Below are 17,317 nucleotides of genomic sequence, written 5' to 3' on the forward strand. Positions count from 1 at the left end.
CTTCCAGGGTACCTGATTCAATATCCGGTACCCTTATGATGGGTTCACAATCATCTGTCTAGTTCCAAAACATCCAGCACCCCATTCTAACCTTGTATACACCAAGCACACTGACGGCACATAGACATATATGAAGAAAAAGCAGCCATATACATAAATAAAATTTATAAATTTTAAATTTTAAAAATAAGTTACATTTGTAATACATTTATAGATAGAATGTAATTTAAAAAAGTGTTATGTCATATCCTATGCAATAATATGCTGAATATGTAAAATCAAATCTTAAGACCATAGAACAGCTTTCATCAATCATATTATAATGATATGATATAATGAAATATTATAAATATAAATATATAGGAAAATATTATGAGTTATTATATTGGAATATTATAATCAGAAGTTATAATGGAAATTCATATAAAAAACACTAAATGATTCCTTAGTGTCATTTCATATATGGCGTGAGGAAGTGAAGATTTGCTCAATATTACACACTTTTTCACCCGTATTTATTTTTTAACATATTTTTATTTTTTTTTTTTTACTTTTTTGTTTGTTTTATACACATTGGTGTTTTGATTACATATCTGTATCTTTGAGGGTGTTGTATCCCCTGGAACAAGTGTTAAAGAACAGTGTGAGCTCCAGGTGTGTTCTGGGAATTGAACCTGGGTCTTTGGGAAGAGGAGCCAGTGCTCTTCACTGTTGAGTCGTATCTCCAGCCTTCAGCAGGATATTTCATATAGAAATTGCAAGTTTCTTCTTTCTTCAGTTATCTCAAAATACATCAGAGAATGTAAATGTTCTAAAGGATTCTGGTAGTAGCATAGTAATCTTAACTCATTCTGGAAATGCAGGGTATCTATTTAGATTTATATCGCAACAGCATTGAACATGGACCGTTCACTTTATGGGTTACTGTCTGTCTTTGTTTTGCAATCATTAATAAGAGTTCCTGAAAAATACTCAATTTCTGTTTTTTGTTTGTTTGTTTGTTTGTTTTCAAAAAGCTGGATGAAGAAGCCTCGATGTGGTGTACCAGACCAAACAAGAGGCAGCTCTAAATTCAACATCCGACGAAAGCGCTATGCATTAACTGGGCAGAAGTGGCAACACAAGCATATCACTTACAGGTACACGCGTGCAGCCCACCCCCACACCTTCCTTCATTGCTATTGGTTTTGACATTGTGTTTGATATATGCTATTTTATGAATGAGAACAACATGGACTATTCAGTGGTATTATATTGTCCTAATTAATTGACAAATGCAGTTAAGAAGGGAATAAAATGGCCATTAAGGGACATTTGCAGACATTCTTTGACAATATTGGTCTCTTTGATTTTTGTGCCTCACAGCTTCTGAAGGTTGACAATGTTCTGAGGGATTTGATATGCATGCTTTAATACAATATAATCTTTGACAAGTATTTATAGCCTAAGAAATAAACAAATGGTAAAGTCTCTAAATCTCTGTTTTAAATGAAATGCCTTTGAAATGATTAGTAACTGTGGTAAGCACTATAACCACTTGATCTTATTTTTCTTTGATAATTATTGAAGTTGACATCCTTCTGTGTTATCTTCAGTGACACAAATTGATGTCCAACCTAGGGTGACAGTTACTTTATTGGGATATGTTATGGTTTCTTATTTACCCACTGAAGTACTAGCTCTTAAAGAGTTGCAGTCTGAATAAGACAGAATGTTCATTTCTGTGAGATAACAACAAATAAAACACAGGATTCTATTCCCAGGTAATACATAACAGTGTAAAGGTTAAACGGTTATATAAATATAATAACTTTATGAACAGAAATGAAAAAGACTTGCATACAAAAGTAAATCAGAATATCCTAGGCCACTCTAGAAAACCAGTGAGTGTTGTTAATGAGATGATCCTTGTAGCCAAGACCTGTAAGGACATTGGAAAGAAATTACTAAGCCAAGATAGAAGATGGAAGTTACTTCAGGAAGAAGATGTGCCAGAAATACTTAAATCAAGTTATAATACTAGAAGAGGAATTTTATAATACTTGCTATTTTCATAAAAAGGCATTAATGAAATCTTTAAAGCTAACTTTAAGTGCTTTCGTTTGGTTTTCTTTATATGTGTAGGATATGGCATTTGTACTTATTTAACTTATAGTCTCATAGTATCCTCCCAGATAGAATGACACCAGATAATTGTTTTATGCAAGTTATGGCAACTGCTACTCAGATAAGTTAAAGACAGAATAAACTTGGTTTTTCCTATGAAGCTCATATTCACAGTAATTTCATTTTTGTGGGGTTATTCATTTAGCTTCAGAAATATTTCATAATAATTATAATATTTGCGTTTTCAAAAGAAAGTTAAACTTTACTCCAAGAAATTAGTATGAAATGCTGTTTCCATTCCAGTGAGGGCAGTAGTAACACCTGATGTCAAATGAGCCTTCTTTCTGCAGTCAACTTTGTTATCAAATAGTGCATAGTGACAAAATAAGAGACTTTTTGAAAAGAACTTGTATACTTTATGCAAGATTGATTGATAGGTAGAGGAAGGACTAAAAGAGCTGAAGGAGTTTGCAACCCCATAGGTAGAACAATATCAACCAACCAGACGCCCCAGAGCTCTCAGGGACTAAACCACCAACCAAAGAGAGCTGAAGGGGCTTGCAAACCCTTAAGAACAACAGTGCCAATGAACCAGAACTCACAGGGACTAAACCACTACCCTAAGAGTACATATGGACAGACCCATGGCTCCAGCTACATATGTAGCAGAGGATGGCCTTGTTGGGCACCAATGGCAAGAGAAGCCCTTGGTCCTGCCAAGGTTGGATCCCCAGTGTAGGGGAATATCAAGGCAGGGAGGCGGGAAGAAGGAGTGGTTGTGGAGGGGGAACACCCTTAAAGAAGAAGGGGGAGGGGGAGAGGATAAGGAGCTTATGGACAGCAAATCAGGAAAGAAAATAACATTTGAAATGTAAATAAAAAACATCCAATTTGGAAAAAAAAGAGTGCACAAAGAGGAACCCATGACTCCAGGTGCATATGATGGCCTTATATGGTATCAATGGGAGGGGAACCTATTGGTCCTATGGAGGCTCAATGACCCAGGGAAGGAGTGGGTGGCCAGGTGGTGGAGATCCCTCATAAAAACAGGGGGAGGAGAGATGGTATAGGGGTTTGTGGAGGGGAAACTGGGAACATGAATAACCATAGAAATGTAAATAAATAACCAATAAAAATAAAGAAAAAAGATTGATTGATAGCAGTTCTTTTCCTGGTGAGGTGACATACAAAATTTATAAATGTAACAAAATATTAGAAAATATAAGCGTTTGTAAAAATTAAAGGTACCATCATTTATTCAGTACACATTTCCATTCATAAAGCCTAGAGTGATTCTACACAATTATAAAGCAATAAAAATATGACCATCTTAAATAATATGAGAATTCATTGTTGTTTTCCACCAGTGCATCCTGTACAGTGCAGTTTTTGCTCCTATGAATATTTTCTTCAGTGTACCTCATTTGTAAATTCTGATGATCCAGAATTATAAGTGATACCTGACGGGGACTTATCATTTACACTCCCGTTCACTCTGGTTCTACATCTCAAATGATTGCTGAGAGTCACCTAAGATTTTTTTCATACCTTTTTGTGACTTGAGAAATCATTTATTTTTTATTACTAAATAATACTCCATTGTAAAGTTTATTTATCCACCAACTGAAAAATCCTAGCTGTGTTCATGTTTTCTCATGGATATGGCTTTATAAAGATTTTTGTGCCAGTTCTATGTGCATATAAATTTCTAGATTATTTGAATAAATATCAAGGAGAATAATTGTTTAGTCTACATTGAAATTGGGTGAGCTCTGTATGAAAGTGCCAATATAGCCTTCCAAGTGGCTGGATGTTCTATTTGTAATGATCATTACTGCAACTTGAAAACTATGTTGCCTATCGTCTCTTCAGCATTTAGCAATGTAAGTATTTGGAATTATAACTGCTTTTAATAGCATGTCTTAGTCAGGATTATTATTACTAGGAAGAAACACCAGAACCAACAATAACTTGGGGATGAAGGAGTTTATTTGGCTTACATATACTTAATGATATTCCATTGACAGAATCAAAGAACAGGAACTCATATCTGATCTGAATCTGGAGGTGGGAGCTTATGCAGAAGCCATGAAAGATGGCCACATACTGGCTTGCTCCTCATGGCGTCCTCAGTCTGCCTTCTTACAGAACTCATGACCGACAGCTCAGGATTGGCATCAAGGACAATGGGTTAAGTCCTCTCACAGAAATTGCTAATTAAGAACAAGCATTACAGGCTTCCTTACATCTTGATTGGTATGAGGCATTTTTGAATTTAAGAGTCCTTTTTTTTATTTGATTTTTTTATTCATCATTTTATTTATTTACATTTCAAATGTTATCCCCCTTCCCAGTTCCCCATCTTTGAACCCCCTACTTCTTCCCCCTCCTCCCTGCTTCTGTGAGGGTGCCCCACCATCCACATACCCACACCTGTCTCCCTGCCCAAGCATTCTCTTACACTGGGGCATCAAACCTTCATAGAACCAAGGGCCTCCCCTCCCATAGATGCCAGAAAAGGCCATCCTCTGCTACATATGCATCTGGAGCCCTGGGTCCCTCCATGTGTAATCTTTGGTGGTTTAGTCCCTGGGAGCTGTAAGGGGTCTGGCAGGTTGATATTGTTCTTCCTATGGTGTTGCTAAACCTTCAGCTCCTTGAGTCCTTCACCTAAATCCTCTGTGCTCAGGCCAATGGTTGGATGCAAGCATCTGCATCTGTGTTAGTCAGACTTTGACAGGTCCTTTCAGGAGACAGCTGTGTCAGGCTCCTGTCAATAAGCATTTCTTGGCATCAGCAATAGTGTCTGGGTTTGGTGGCTGCATGTGGGATAAATCCCTAGGTTGTGCAGTCTCTGGATAGCCTTTCCTTCAGAGAATCATTCTCACCATATGCCTCTGGCTTGTTTCAGGTTGACTTAAATCTAGCCAAAATAGAGTGGTACAATTCTCATATGTACATGGAGATACAAATGGATTAAATCTAGATGGATTATTTAGTAAATCATAATGTTTAGCATTGTCTTCGCATGTTGTTCTAAGAGTATTTTCTTTGCTGAGGTGTCTGCTCATATTTTCTGGAAGATGTGTACAAATTATATTGAACACTCTTTTGTCAGTTATATCCTCAAGTGTTTTCTCTTGTTTTGCGGCATACACTTTTCTTATCTTTTTGATATCTTTTTACAGTAGTTTTATTTATTTATTTATTTATTTATTTATTTATTTATTTATTTATTTATTTATTTTTGGTTCTTTTTTTCAGAGCTGGGGACCGAACCCAGGGCCTTGCGGTTGCTAGGCAAGCGCTCTACCACTGAGCTAAATCCCCAACCCCCTACAGTAGTTTTATTAATAATAACAATATCTGCCTCACATTCCTGCCTTTGTTAATATATATAGTATCCAAAACTATGCCATCAAAAACAGCTAGATTTGTGGGAGAGGGTGATGGGTGTTTTAGTAAATTCAAATCTTTCTTCTCCACCTCTTTAGGGCTGGAATTAGAGATGTGTACTACTGTGCCTGTTAATGTGGTGGTGAGCAAAACCAGGCACACTGCATGCTAGTTAAACACTCTAGCAATTGAGCTACATTCCCAAATACAATTTCAGTAACTTGAAATAATATGGAAAACTTTCCACATTAATTTAACATGTATTCATTTATGTGGAAATTTGCTCTCTCCTGGCACCATTGCTGAAAAGATCTCCATTTTTTAAAACTGTATTCCTGTTGTGCCTTTGTTTCCTTTCTTTATGTAGATCTGAATTTCTGATCTTATCTCTGAAAAAGTCCTAAAAATTCTTGTCAAGAGAGCCTCCTGACAAGAGTTCCTTAGTTTTTCTTTGAAGAAATTAGTTTTTATACTTCACTTTTGAATTCTAATTACACTGGATGCTGGTTTCTAGTTTGGTGGTTTTATTACTTATCATCTGAACACTTCATTCATTCTGTAGTGCTCTCTTGTTGCATGTTCTTTTTAAAGATAACTGTAATTACAATCATTTTTGTTTGTTCCTCTACAGATATGAATTTGGCATGCTGGGGTCCTCTTCCATGCATTCTGAGTTTCATGAATCTGTAGATTCGTTTCTGTCATTAATATTGTAATGTTTTCACACATGATTATATGCACTATCCTTCCTTTGAGGTAATCTTTACAACTTTTTCCCCATAATTCCTGGATTATCTATAATAGTTTTCATTCTTTCCTGTGCTTTGCAGTTTAGGTACTTCCTGAAATGTTTTAACAGTCACTGATATTATTTCTTTACTATAATAAGGAATGGCCATTCAGAGTCTGCCCCAGCCATCCAGCCCATTTATACACAGCCACCAAAACTAGATAATATTGATGAAAACAAGAAATGCATGCTGACAAGAGCCTGATATAGCTGTCTCCTGAGAGGCTCATACAGAGCATGTTAAGATAGAGGCGAATGCTAGTAGCAAACCATTGAACTGAGAACGGAGTCCCCATTAGAGTAATTAGAGAAAGGATTGAAGGAACCAAAGGGGCCTGCAGTCCCATAAGAACAATGCCAGCCAACCAGAGCTCTCAGGTACTAAATCGTACCCAAGACTACACATGGACAGATCCATGGCTCCAGCTGCATATGTAATAGAAGATGGCCTTGTTGGGCACCAATGGGAGGAGAAGCCCTTGGTCCTGATAAGGTTGGATCCCCTAGTGCAGGGGAATGCCAGGGAAGGTAGGAATGGGGGGTGGTTGGGGAGGGGGAAACACCCTCATAGAAGGGGAGGGGGATGGGATAGGGGGTTTATGGCCAGGAGGCTGGGAATGGAAATAACATTTGAAATGTAAATAAAAAATATCCAAGAAAAAAGAAAAAAGGAAAATCAGAGTTATTCATTTGTTTCCTGTGGAATTTAATATGTTCCCTGCCCTTTTCTTCTTTTCTTACAGTTTCTACCACTTTGTTCTCAATGTCTCCTCTTTTTCTCTCTTTCTGACTCTCTCTCTCTCTCTCTCTCTCTATATATATATATATATATATATATATATATATATATATATAATCACCCAGTTTGATAATTCAGTATTTTAAGCTGTTTCTGGATCTCTTGTGGCTGGCTTTCATAGTTGATGTTATATGTTCTAGCATGGAGATCATGCAATGATGAAGTTTTTGACTATCTACTATATTCAGTAAATAGCCAAAAAGTTATATATAAGTCTAGAAAATAATGAAGACTCATAATAAGAAACCAAGCCTAATACAGAGGGTGTTTTTCTCTTAGTTTAAACTTGCTGTAATAAAACTTTACGCTTACTAGAATGTTATTGTAATTTTAATAAAAATGCCTCTTAGTGTTGTTTTTTTCTTAAATGAATCAATATTATCTAAGGAAGAAACCTATTAGATAGAGGATGTAGGGCAGCTTCTGTGAAAGGTACCCTGATTTCAGGTCCAGATAGTTCGAATCCCCAGGGACCCTAAAAGTGATGCCATGCACATTTCCAATCTCCTATGAGATCGGGGGGCCTTCTCATCCCCAACAGACTCCTGTAGAAATGTTTGAGACAGATCAGTCACATAGGGCAACTCCCCAAGCTCCCCCTCCACATGTCATGGAAGCTCAAGACAGATCAGTCATAGAAGCAGGACCACACCCCCGAATATGTAGATGAGTTCTTCCCAAGCTCTCTGGCCAAAGCATGCTGTCAGACATGGACCCACCCAAAACTGTATTCAAGAATGGTGTAAAGGTGTTTAGGAATTATTCCATTGTCTTAGAGTTTCTGTCTTAAGAGCTGTAACACAACTGCTTGGGGAAGAGATTTGCTATCCTGAAATCACTGCCAGAAGCTCCCCTATACCCCTCTCTGGTGAGTCAATCTCCCGCTGTCTCAGCCAGACCAAGCAACTGACCAAAGTGGCAGTGGAGGAAAGACCTGCATCAGCAGTGGAGGAGTGGAGGCAGTGGAAGCAGTCCCTCCACCCTGCCACAGCTCTGCCCCCTTTGTCTGAACCCACACACTAGCTGGGCCAGAGTTCTCTGTGGGGAGCCCCCAGCACTCAGCCCCACAAGAAGGTCCTACTCAAAATCAATATTAATAAGTTAGTGTATAGTATTACCACAGAGATAAATAGACCAGTAATATAGATAAAAATATTACAAAATTATGGAAATTAATTTATGTCTAGGAAGTCTTTTCCTTGCCATAATTGATTTAACCCTGTCATGATCTTGAGAGAAGAGTATTACAAAGGCTCTATGTTTTAATTAAACTCTAAGGACTCTTACTTTTTTCTGACCTCCGATAACAAAATTGAGGTCTAACTTTGAACTTTTTTTTCAAATTGGAAAGGTACAAGTGATTATTTTCAATTAAATTAGCTTCACTACAGTTGCCAAAATATTTGAGTCGTCTTCATTTAATTGCACTACCCTTATATGTGGCTGTGGCCAACAATTATTTATTTTTCATTACGCATTAGAAATTTTGAGGCTAAACACTTTATTGTACATTTATAACCCTATGATCTCTTTGTGCCTCTGTTATCTCATTTATCAGTTAATACAAAGGCTGCATTAAGTAGTACAACTTTTATGTGGCGTGTGTGTGTGTGTGTGTGTGTGTGTGTGTGTGTGTGTGTGTGTGTGTCTATACTGAATTCTTACCTTGGCTCTGAATTGCACATTGGAGGATTATATTTATTCATAAATAGCATCTCCTATAGAACAGGAAAGCATGTATCAGAAAGTCCTTGGTGTATGGCTTTGGGAAACTGAGAGCCACAGTTAAGCTTAAGGAGTTTACTGTCTGTGTTAGTCTGTATTGTCTTTACTGCTCTATATCATTCATAGTCACCATGTATGTACCCAAAGCTCATTCTACAATAACTTCATTCGCTTCATCATTTAAGATTATTCTTGACTTGAAATAAAATTGATATTCTCATTATACGTTAAACCACAAATCTCCACTCCTAGTTCTCTCAGAATGTGTAGTAAAATATATTCCCTGTGTCTACAGGACCATGACAGTGAGCCGATCCCTCTCTCTCCTCTGTGTAAGTTAATGAAAGTGTATTTACTGCCACTCTTTCCTTCCTATCTGTTTATGATAATATAGTCATATTTATAATGAAAGTAACATCAGAGTGGTTTTGTGGTTACACCTTTTCAGACTCTTCCTTCTATAGAATTTATCTGACTTTCAGAGAGCTACTTCATTTTATGACCTTCTCTTTAATGTTGATTTTATTATACTTCCCTTCAGCTCTTCTTTAAATGGACAAAGTTAGTTTGGCCTGTACTGGCTGTTACTTTGTCTAGACAATCAGTTTTAAGTGTCTATGGTCTATCCTGCCAGTGAAGCAACATTTACCATCTGTTTAGCTTGCTGCCTCACCCACTCAATTGTTTCCCGAGAATACCACTAGTTTCGTTCTTTTAATTTCCCATGCATTGTTCCAAAACCATACAAGTTCCTTTGGTGTATAGTCTAACATCTAGATTAGTGCTCTTTTTGCAGTAAGTCTTTTCAAATAACATGCTATTAGCACTTTTGCAGTCCCATAATGCATAAAGAGGATAAATGCCTCCTAGTAATTTAATTTACACAAAATTCAGAATTGTGCCTTCAGTTGGCATGCCTCTTCTGGCTTGAGATGGAAAATTTAGTTCTAACAAGCTATAAAGATCTCGATGGCTCCAAGAGATGCTTTTTCTTTCTCAAAATAGAGTACAGGACACTAGGCTGAATCGAGAATAGGATTCACACAAACCCGTAAGCAACCATCCGTAAGCAGGCAGAAATTACTGTCTTCTATCCATGCTTTCAGTGATGTTAAGCTTAGTATATGCATTCTCAAGAATGTGGAATGTTTCTGCTGGCACCACCTGATCTCCTGTCCTACCATCTTCCATGTGTGGTTTTGCACATGTCTTTAAATTATTTCATTTCCGCGTTTTCTCCATATAATATACATTACTTACAGTGGCTCAAATTATTTATTGTACAAACCCAGTGCCAAAAATCATTCTAAAACTACAGTTGTTCTTCCTATATTCAAAACAAAATAAAAGAAGTAAAGGGAAGGGCATTGATGAAACAATGTTTAAAAATGATGGGGAAAATAATCATACAAATGATTTTAATGTAACATTAAATAGTTTCTGTCAACTCTTAGTGGGGGTCCAAAATTTTGTTCCAAAAATTCAACAATCACTTCCATCATGAGAATTAAGAAAATTAAAAAAATTATATGAAGAACAACAACAACAACAACAACAAAACAAACAAACCAAAAAGCAAATGAAAACATCATGAACAACAAAATATCTTATGGCACTAACTTCCTTGTTGTGCATCCACTATTTTTTGGCTCTTGGAACCTGCTGGTACATCTCCACTCAAAGGCTTTTTATGCCCTAGATCTTTTTTTTTGTCAAATTCATCACCTATTTTGCTTATTGTTACGTAAAGGTAACTTTCATTCCATTATGTAATTGTCTCAATGGCTTCTCATGAATAGACTCACCCTGTCTAGTTCTTTCTGAACTATGGATGTCTGTTCACTCAGCAGTTAGGGCGTATGCTTCTTTCCAAGCTGACTAATTTGAACTCGCTTTTCTTGGCTTCTAACTGAATTGTTCTTGGAAAAACTGACGATGAATTGCAGGACATGAATTGCACTGACTGCACTGACCCCATGAACTGAACAGAACTGCAGGAACTCAACTGCATTCAACAGAACTGAACGGAATTGCAATGACCTGAACGCAAATGAACTCCACCCATTGCGTGAATTCAATAGAACTCCCTTCCCTCAGTTAGACATCAGTTTCACACGTAATTGCTTCCTTCTAAAACCTAATCTCTTCTACATTGTTTGGGACTACATCTGTGTACTCCAAGAGTTTTTGTCATCAAGAGCATGTATGCATTCCCACCAAATCACATAGATCTAAAAGGACGTGATCTCTTGTCCAAGCAGCCATGATGCTTGATTAAAATACCTCTACAGTCCTTTTATATATAACAAAAAATGTCAACAACAAATTAAAATGTAAACAATGTCTGGACTCCTTTGTATAAAGGAATGGAAATCATAATTTTACATTCATGTAGTTGTACGGATTCCAAAACAAAGAATTTTCAGAATGATTAAAAAAATTGCTTGTCAGAACATTCCCATCTCTGCCACAAATACATTTCATTTGAGGTTTTATAAATTGTAAAAGTTTTAAGGTGGGTATAAATTCTCACTTCCATTTATTGCTTGTGGGATTAAATAAGGTATATTAAGTGTTTGTCACACTCATGATGCTCACATAATGTTATCTTTAGAGTAGCATTTGTAATGATTATATACAACTCAGTTATATATAGTTAAATTGTTACTTTTCAAATGTTACCTTTTCTACTGGAAAGTACATCTTCAGATGTTTTTCATGTTGAGAAATATTAAAGAAAAATAAATTGTAGTCCTATAAAAGGAGAGCTATGCCCGTTAGACACCATAATTTATCTGTAACACTGTCATTACAATTTGTAGCTCTCCCCATTCTCTTTGATGGCTGTAAAGCAAGGCATTTTGAAGCACATATTATATTTTGTATTACGGTTTTAGTTAATGTAATCTTAAGAAATATTACCAATTGAATGTTCTTGAAACTTATGAACCCTGTAGTATTCATCTGTTAATTGTAAAATATATAGTATGAATAATATGTAAAATTTATAGTGTTGCACTCTATAAACTTAGATATATTAGATTTGCATATGTTGTATTTTGAAGAATGTATCAGGAAATGCATATATTTCATATACTAATTAATGTTAAGTGAATCAGTAGTACTTTGCCTTCATTAATTTGCATTAATATCAGAAAAAGTTGCCAATAAAAAAGTAATAATAATTTCCAGGTTACATTTTTATTCTCTTTCTCATTAGATTTAAATTCACAGAAATGTGTTAGCATTTTTTAGTAAGTAGCTACCTTTTTACATTTTTTAAACTGAAGAATCTTATTTAAGCAGAGAACAATATCAAAGACCAACATAACTGGGAGATTTGTTTTAAGAAATAAACAAACAAACATACAGCTTGCTTCATTCTCCCTGAATTGGTAAGAATTCACCAAGAAGTGAGTAAAAATGTTATTACCTGATTGCATAATTACAGTGGCAGAGCTTTACCATGATGGACCGAAAAGAGGAAATTTTTTGAGCTTTGCTCAAAGTTGCTGCATGTGCTTGTTCACTTGGCAAATCCTCCATCCTGCTCTTGTCCAGGAGGCAAACTGATTGATCCATCGTCCTGTCTCCCTTTTACCATTCTGCACAGATCTTGTCCCTAAAAGCCTTAGCACAGGGGTGTCTCATTGATGATAATGAAATAAACCGGTGTAATGAACAGTGTCTAGAGACTTAATGAAAGTGTATAAATTCTGTCTATATGATTGTCATTTTCTCTGATAATTCTAAACCAAATTGATGAAAAAAGTTTGCAGCAATTTGAATTGCATATGATAAGCTGCGCTGATTATCATCTTTTCCAACTTTCAGTATAAAGAACGTAACTCCCAAGGTTGGAGATCCTGAGACCCGGAGAGCAATTCGCCGTGCCTTTGATGTGTGGCAGAATGTAACACCTCTAACGTTTGAAGAAGTTCCCTACAGTGAACTAGAAAATGGCAAACGTGATGTGGATATAACCATCATTTTTGCTTCTGGTTTCCATGGAGACAGTTCCCCCTTTGATGGGGAGGGAGGATTTTTGGCCCATGCTTATTTCCCTGGGCCAGGAATTGGAGGCGATACTCATTTTGATTCTGATGAGCCATGGACACTGGGAAATCCCAATCATGATGGTAAGTCCCATCATTTCTTTCCAAGATTAATGATCCCTCTTTCATTTTAGGATGCTCAAGTTTGTATACTTAAGGTGGAGAGATTATATATTATTGTTTCTAGGAAAAGGATCATTGTTTTATTTTAATGGGGCCATGCTCTGAGTTTGCCTCTCAGTCGACTGTGTGTCTATGGCCCCAGATATGAAGAGAAAAGATAATGCTCTGAGAGCAGACATGCTTAGAAACATAGGCAAAGGTACTGATTGGTTCCTCCTTGGCCCTGGGGCTTGCCAAGTGTGTCTGGATCGCATTGCCAGAAACCTGGGACCACATGATGGGGACGAAAATGAAGATCAGTGATGGATAGTGGCCATATGCATTCAGAGCAACTTACAGGTTCAGGAACACTTGGGACTGTTCCATTTGTCTCACTTTGCTTTCCTGGCGACAACATGAAAGTTAATTGTGGTGTTTCATGAATGAAGTACATTTCTGTCCATTAAACAAGCTGCTGCTTACAATTAATTCAGACAGTTAAATATTAACATATTTAAGGGAATGAGTGTGAAACTGTGAGACCTTCTGACATGTGCTCTAGTAAGAAAGTTCACCACCATTCCAGGTGGGCCTGTAAGCAGATGGGTACATGCGTATTAGCACTCTATGTACTCTGAGCTAAAATACAGATACACCAAGTTATACAATCAGGATGAGGTATTTTGATGATTGTTTATTTCCAGGAAGAGCACTTTGGTTTTTGTCTATTTTGTTGTTGTTTTTTTAGTAGTTACTCTTTTTATTAATTTTTTTGCATTCACTTTTTATTTATTTATTTTATAGTTCGAATGCTGCTCCACATCCTTCTCCATCATGTAGGAGTCTTTCCCCTTCTCCTCTGAAAGGGTTAGGTCTCCCTGGGTTGAGGAAGGGCTTCCACAGACAATCTACAGCTTTAGGGCTAGCCCATTCTCTACTTGTATAAAAGCACTTTGAAAAATATATTTTAGGAAAATAATTGATGAAATTATTACATTGGGTAGATATGTATGTGCTCTTAGAAGGTTATATGTAAGTGTAACTCTAAATTGCCCATTTCTCTGTAAATCATTACTTCTTGAAAGGATTTATAATTTAACATTAAAGTCATGAGATATTCACCGTATATGCTGTATGCCATTTTCCCATGTGAAATATAACTATTTGACATTTATATTGTGGTGCACTGTATATTTTCTATTATATTCAGACATACTATCAGCATCAATTTCTTATTTACACACTCTTCTCCTTGTCTTTTGTCTTTCCTCTATTTCCTGAGCAGTAGGACAGGGTTATGTGATCATTTGTCTTGATGTCGTCTACATTCCCTCAGAAGCCAACTTCCTGGACTTTATCTTAGCTATGGAATTAAGATTTGTTAATTCATGATAACGCTGAGTTGGATGGATTTTTAAATTTATTTTTCTCTTTTGAGGGCATATAGAGGTTAGAAAGGACATGGATAATGTAAACTTGGGAAATATGAAACTTACCATCAATTTCAAAGGACAAATATAATCTACATGTTTTTGACAATAAAATATATTATACTGGCTTAAACTTCTAAGTGAATAGTTCTGTATTTTATAGTATTAAATTGAGCTTTCATTATTAGTAACTTGTTTGAAGACAGTTGGGGTTATGTCCCAGACTTTTATAGAGAGAAATGAAAAGCCCAAACCTTAGAGTCAAACAGATTTGTGTTTAAATGTTAGTTAACTAATCTCAAATGGCCTACAACAAGTTCATTTTAATCTTTATTTTGTAGTTTAGGTTGTAATTGTGAACATTGGGAGTAGAAGTCTTTTCAGTGTAAGCTGTGTGTAGAGTACGTTTAACTTATTTATAGCACTCTACTTCTAATACTAAAACATTGGCAGGCATAGTCGAGTGTTGCCAGTTGCATTTATTTAGTTTGTGGTCCCATAAATTTAAATTATATAAATATTGCATAAAGATTATGTCTTTCAAGCTGTCTATACTTTCTCTGAAATTGCTAAAATCCTCAATAAAAACCCAAGTAAATTTTAGGTCTCTGCAGCCCTAGGTAACAGAACATTTCAAAATAAACATGTTTACTCAAATTTCCAAATGAGGTTTTGATTATATGGGGAAGGAACATGTTTACAGTAATTGAAGTGATCCCAGTATTATAAATGTTTATGTGTTTCATTTGATTTAAAAAGTTTTCCAAGGAACTTGTCAGTGTAACAAAAAAATAAATGTGAAATATAGCATCAACTAACACTTTCCTGTTAGGTCAGAACATATTTGAACAAAATTATTTAAGAATACAACTTATTTTCTTAACTTATAATGTGTATGGTAATTTAAAGTATAATTACAATATTGTTTTGACATAACCATTCAACTGCAAACTTATACAATATAATTATTTGATATTTGTACATTTAGTTTGAGACAAATACCTTTGCCAGTCAAGTAAGAATTTTGTGCTCTGTAAAAGCCTGAGGGAAGAACTCTGCAAAATAATAATGTTTCAGAATTGCTAGAGATTAAGGACATGTTAATAGGCAGTTGAAAATCAAATTCCATAATGATTTACTGCTTAATTGAAATGCAGGATCTTAAGCCGTAAGAGCAGAGAAGCTAGGTGGTGTCAGTCTAACGTATTGATCATTTATCATAAGAGCAGCCTTTAGCTTTACCTGTGGTGTCAGTGGACGTGAGAAGAATTCATACAGTTTTGCCTCCTCCTTCCTAACAGCCCATAAGACCATCATGTTGTATCACAGATAACACAAGGCACAATTCTGACATCTTTATTGATAAACTGTCTTTTCTTAAATGCCCTGGCTCCCTTGCCTGGGTTGCTTTCTTTCACTCATTCATAGCTCTTGAGCAGCTACTTGGTTTTGCCAGGGAAAATATGCAAATGAAGAAGCCGTTTGATAAGTGCCTTGCTCATTTTCCACAGCATACTGCTCGGCTAATGAAGGCAATTTGAATTCTTTCTACCTGAAAGAGATAAACACTGTCTCAGGCTTCCAGTCACTGTAGACCATTGTCTCCTACTTTCTTACCAATTTGTTTATAGTCATGATGCCTTTTAAAATACACGGGTCATTAATTGTATTACCCAATAATTTTATTAAAACATAAAAGGACATTCACATGTGTATGCATTTTTAATAAAATTTGTTGTCATTTTCAAATTCACATTGTGCGTCTGAAAAAGCTGAGCAGAGGCATACTAATTTAAAGGAGAAAATATTTATCTAGATAGGATTTTTAAAATCTATTTATTGCCTAGTATGTCAGGAAATTTAACTCTAGCCGAAAGTTAAAATTTATTTAAAAAATATTAACCTACTCTTTTTGAAACTATTGTTAATAATAAAGATTTGGGTACAGTAGTCAACCTAAAATCAAACACTATACCAATCACTTCTGAATAACCAATTGTCTAGTCCAATAAGAAGATATCAAATCAATCACTCTCAAGAGAAATTAATCATGCATGTAAAATTATATACAATCTCATTATGGAAATTGTCTAGAGATAGGCAGGATTTCATTGTGAACAAAGATTCAAATCTGATAACATGAAAGCACATTGCAACTGCCAAAGAAGGAAGACTTGTTTGGCATTAAAAAGGCTTGACTTTGATATCCATCATAGTGTGTTTGCGGGTGTGTGTGCGGGTGTGCGTGTGTTACAATAACAATTTATTGTTCATAAGCACAGTGTCCATTTTAAGAGTAATCATGATGATCAGCATTGACCAACAAAAATGGAGCAGGCATAATTGTAATAATTAAAATTCATTGAAGATCAAAACTCTTAAATCTTTTGTTATTAGATAGAAAATGAGTAATTTCTCCCTCTAACCCTCCCCACTGATGATTTTACCTTCTTCTGTGCATTTGCTTCCGTGGGTGTCTTCATGATTTGATATGTTTTTTGATTGGTTGATTTTATGAGTATACTGTAGCTGTCTTCAGGCATACCAGATGAGGGCATCTGATCCCAATCCAGATGGTTGTGACAGTGCTCTTAACCACTGAGCCATCTCTCCAGCCTCCATGGTATGGTTTTATACTGACCACAGGGGTCAATGAGACATTGCTTTGCAGGCCACACAGAGACACAAGTTCTTTACCAGAAGCAAACCAAGACTTTAAATCTCTTTGTGCTGTCCCCCAAATTGTGTGTTCACTTCTGAACTGCCACTTCTATTTTTTCATTTCTCAGAAGACTGTAAGCTTTTGACTCTGTTGATGAAGAAAATGTCATGTGACAAATGAGCATGTATGAGGATGCTTGTCAGTCAGTCTACAGTTTGTGAGAATGTTATCCAGCGTTGTCTGTCCTTATAT

General features: G+C 36.0%; 1 protein-coding gene across 1 annotated transcript in view; it reads left to right on the forward strand.

Moving 5' to 3' along the window:
* The window catches only part of Mmp16 (matrix metallopeptidase 16), a 244,950-nt gene that overhangs the window by 115,844 nt on the left and 111,789 nt on the right, over window positions 1-17,317 (forward strand). Inside the window, 2 exon segments of the mRNA NM_080776.4 lie at window positions 1,017-1,139; window positions 12,651-12,955. Coding sequence (NP_542954.2) covers window positions 1,017-1,139; window positions 12,651-12,955 — 428 coding nt within the window.

Source organism: Rattus norvegicus, chromosome 5 (genome assembly GCF_021556685.1).
Source record: "Rattus norvegicus strain SHRSP/BbbUtx chromosome 5, alternate assembly SHRSP_T2T, whole genome shotgun sequence".
Classification (NCBI taxonomy): domain Eukaryota; kingdom Metazoa; phylum Chordata; class Mammalia; order Rodentia; family Muridae; genus Rattus; species Rattus norvegicus.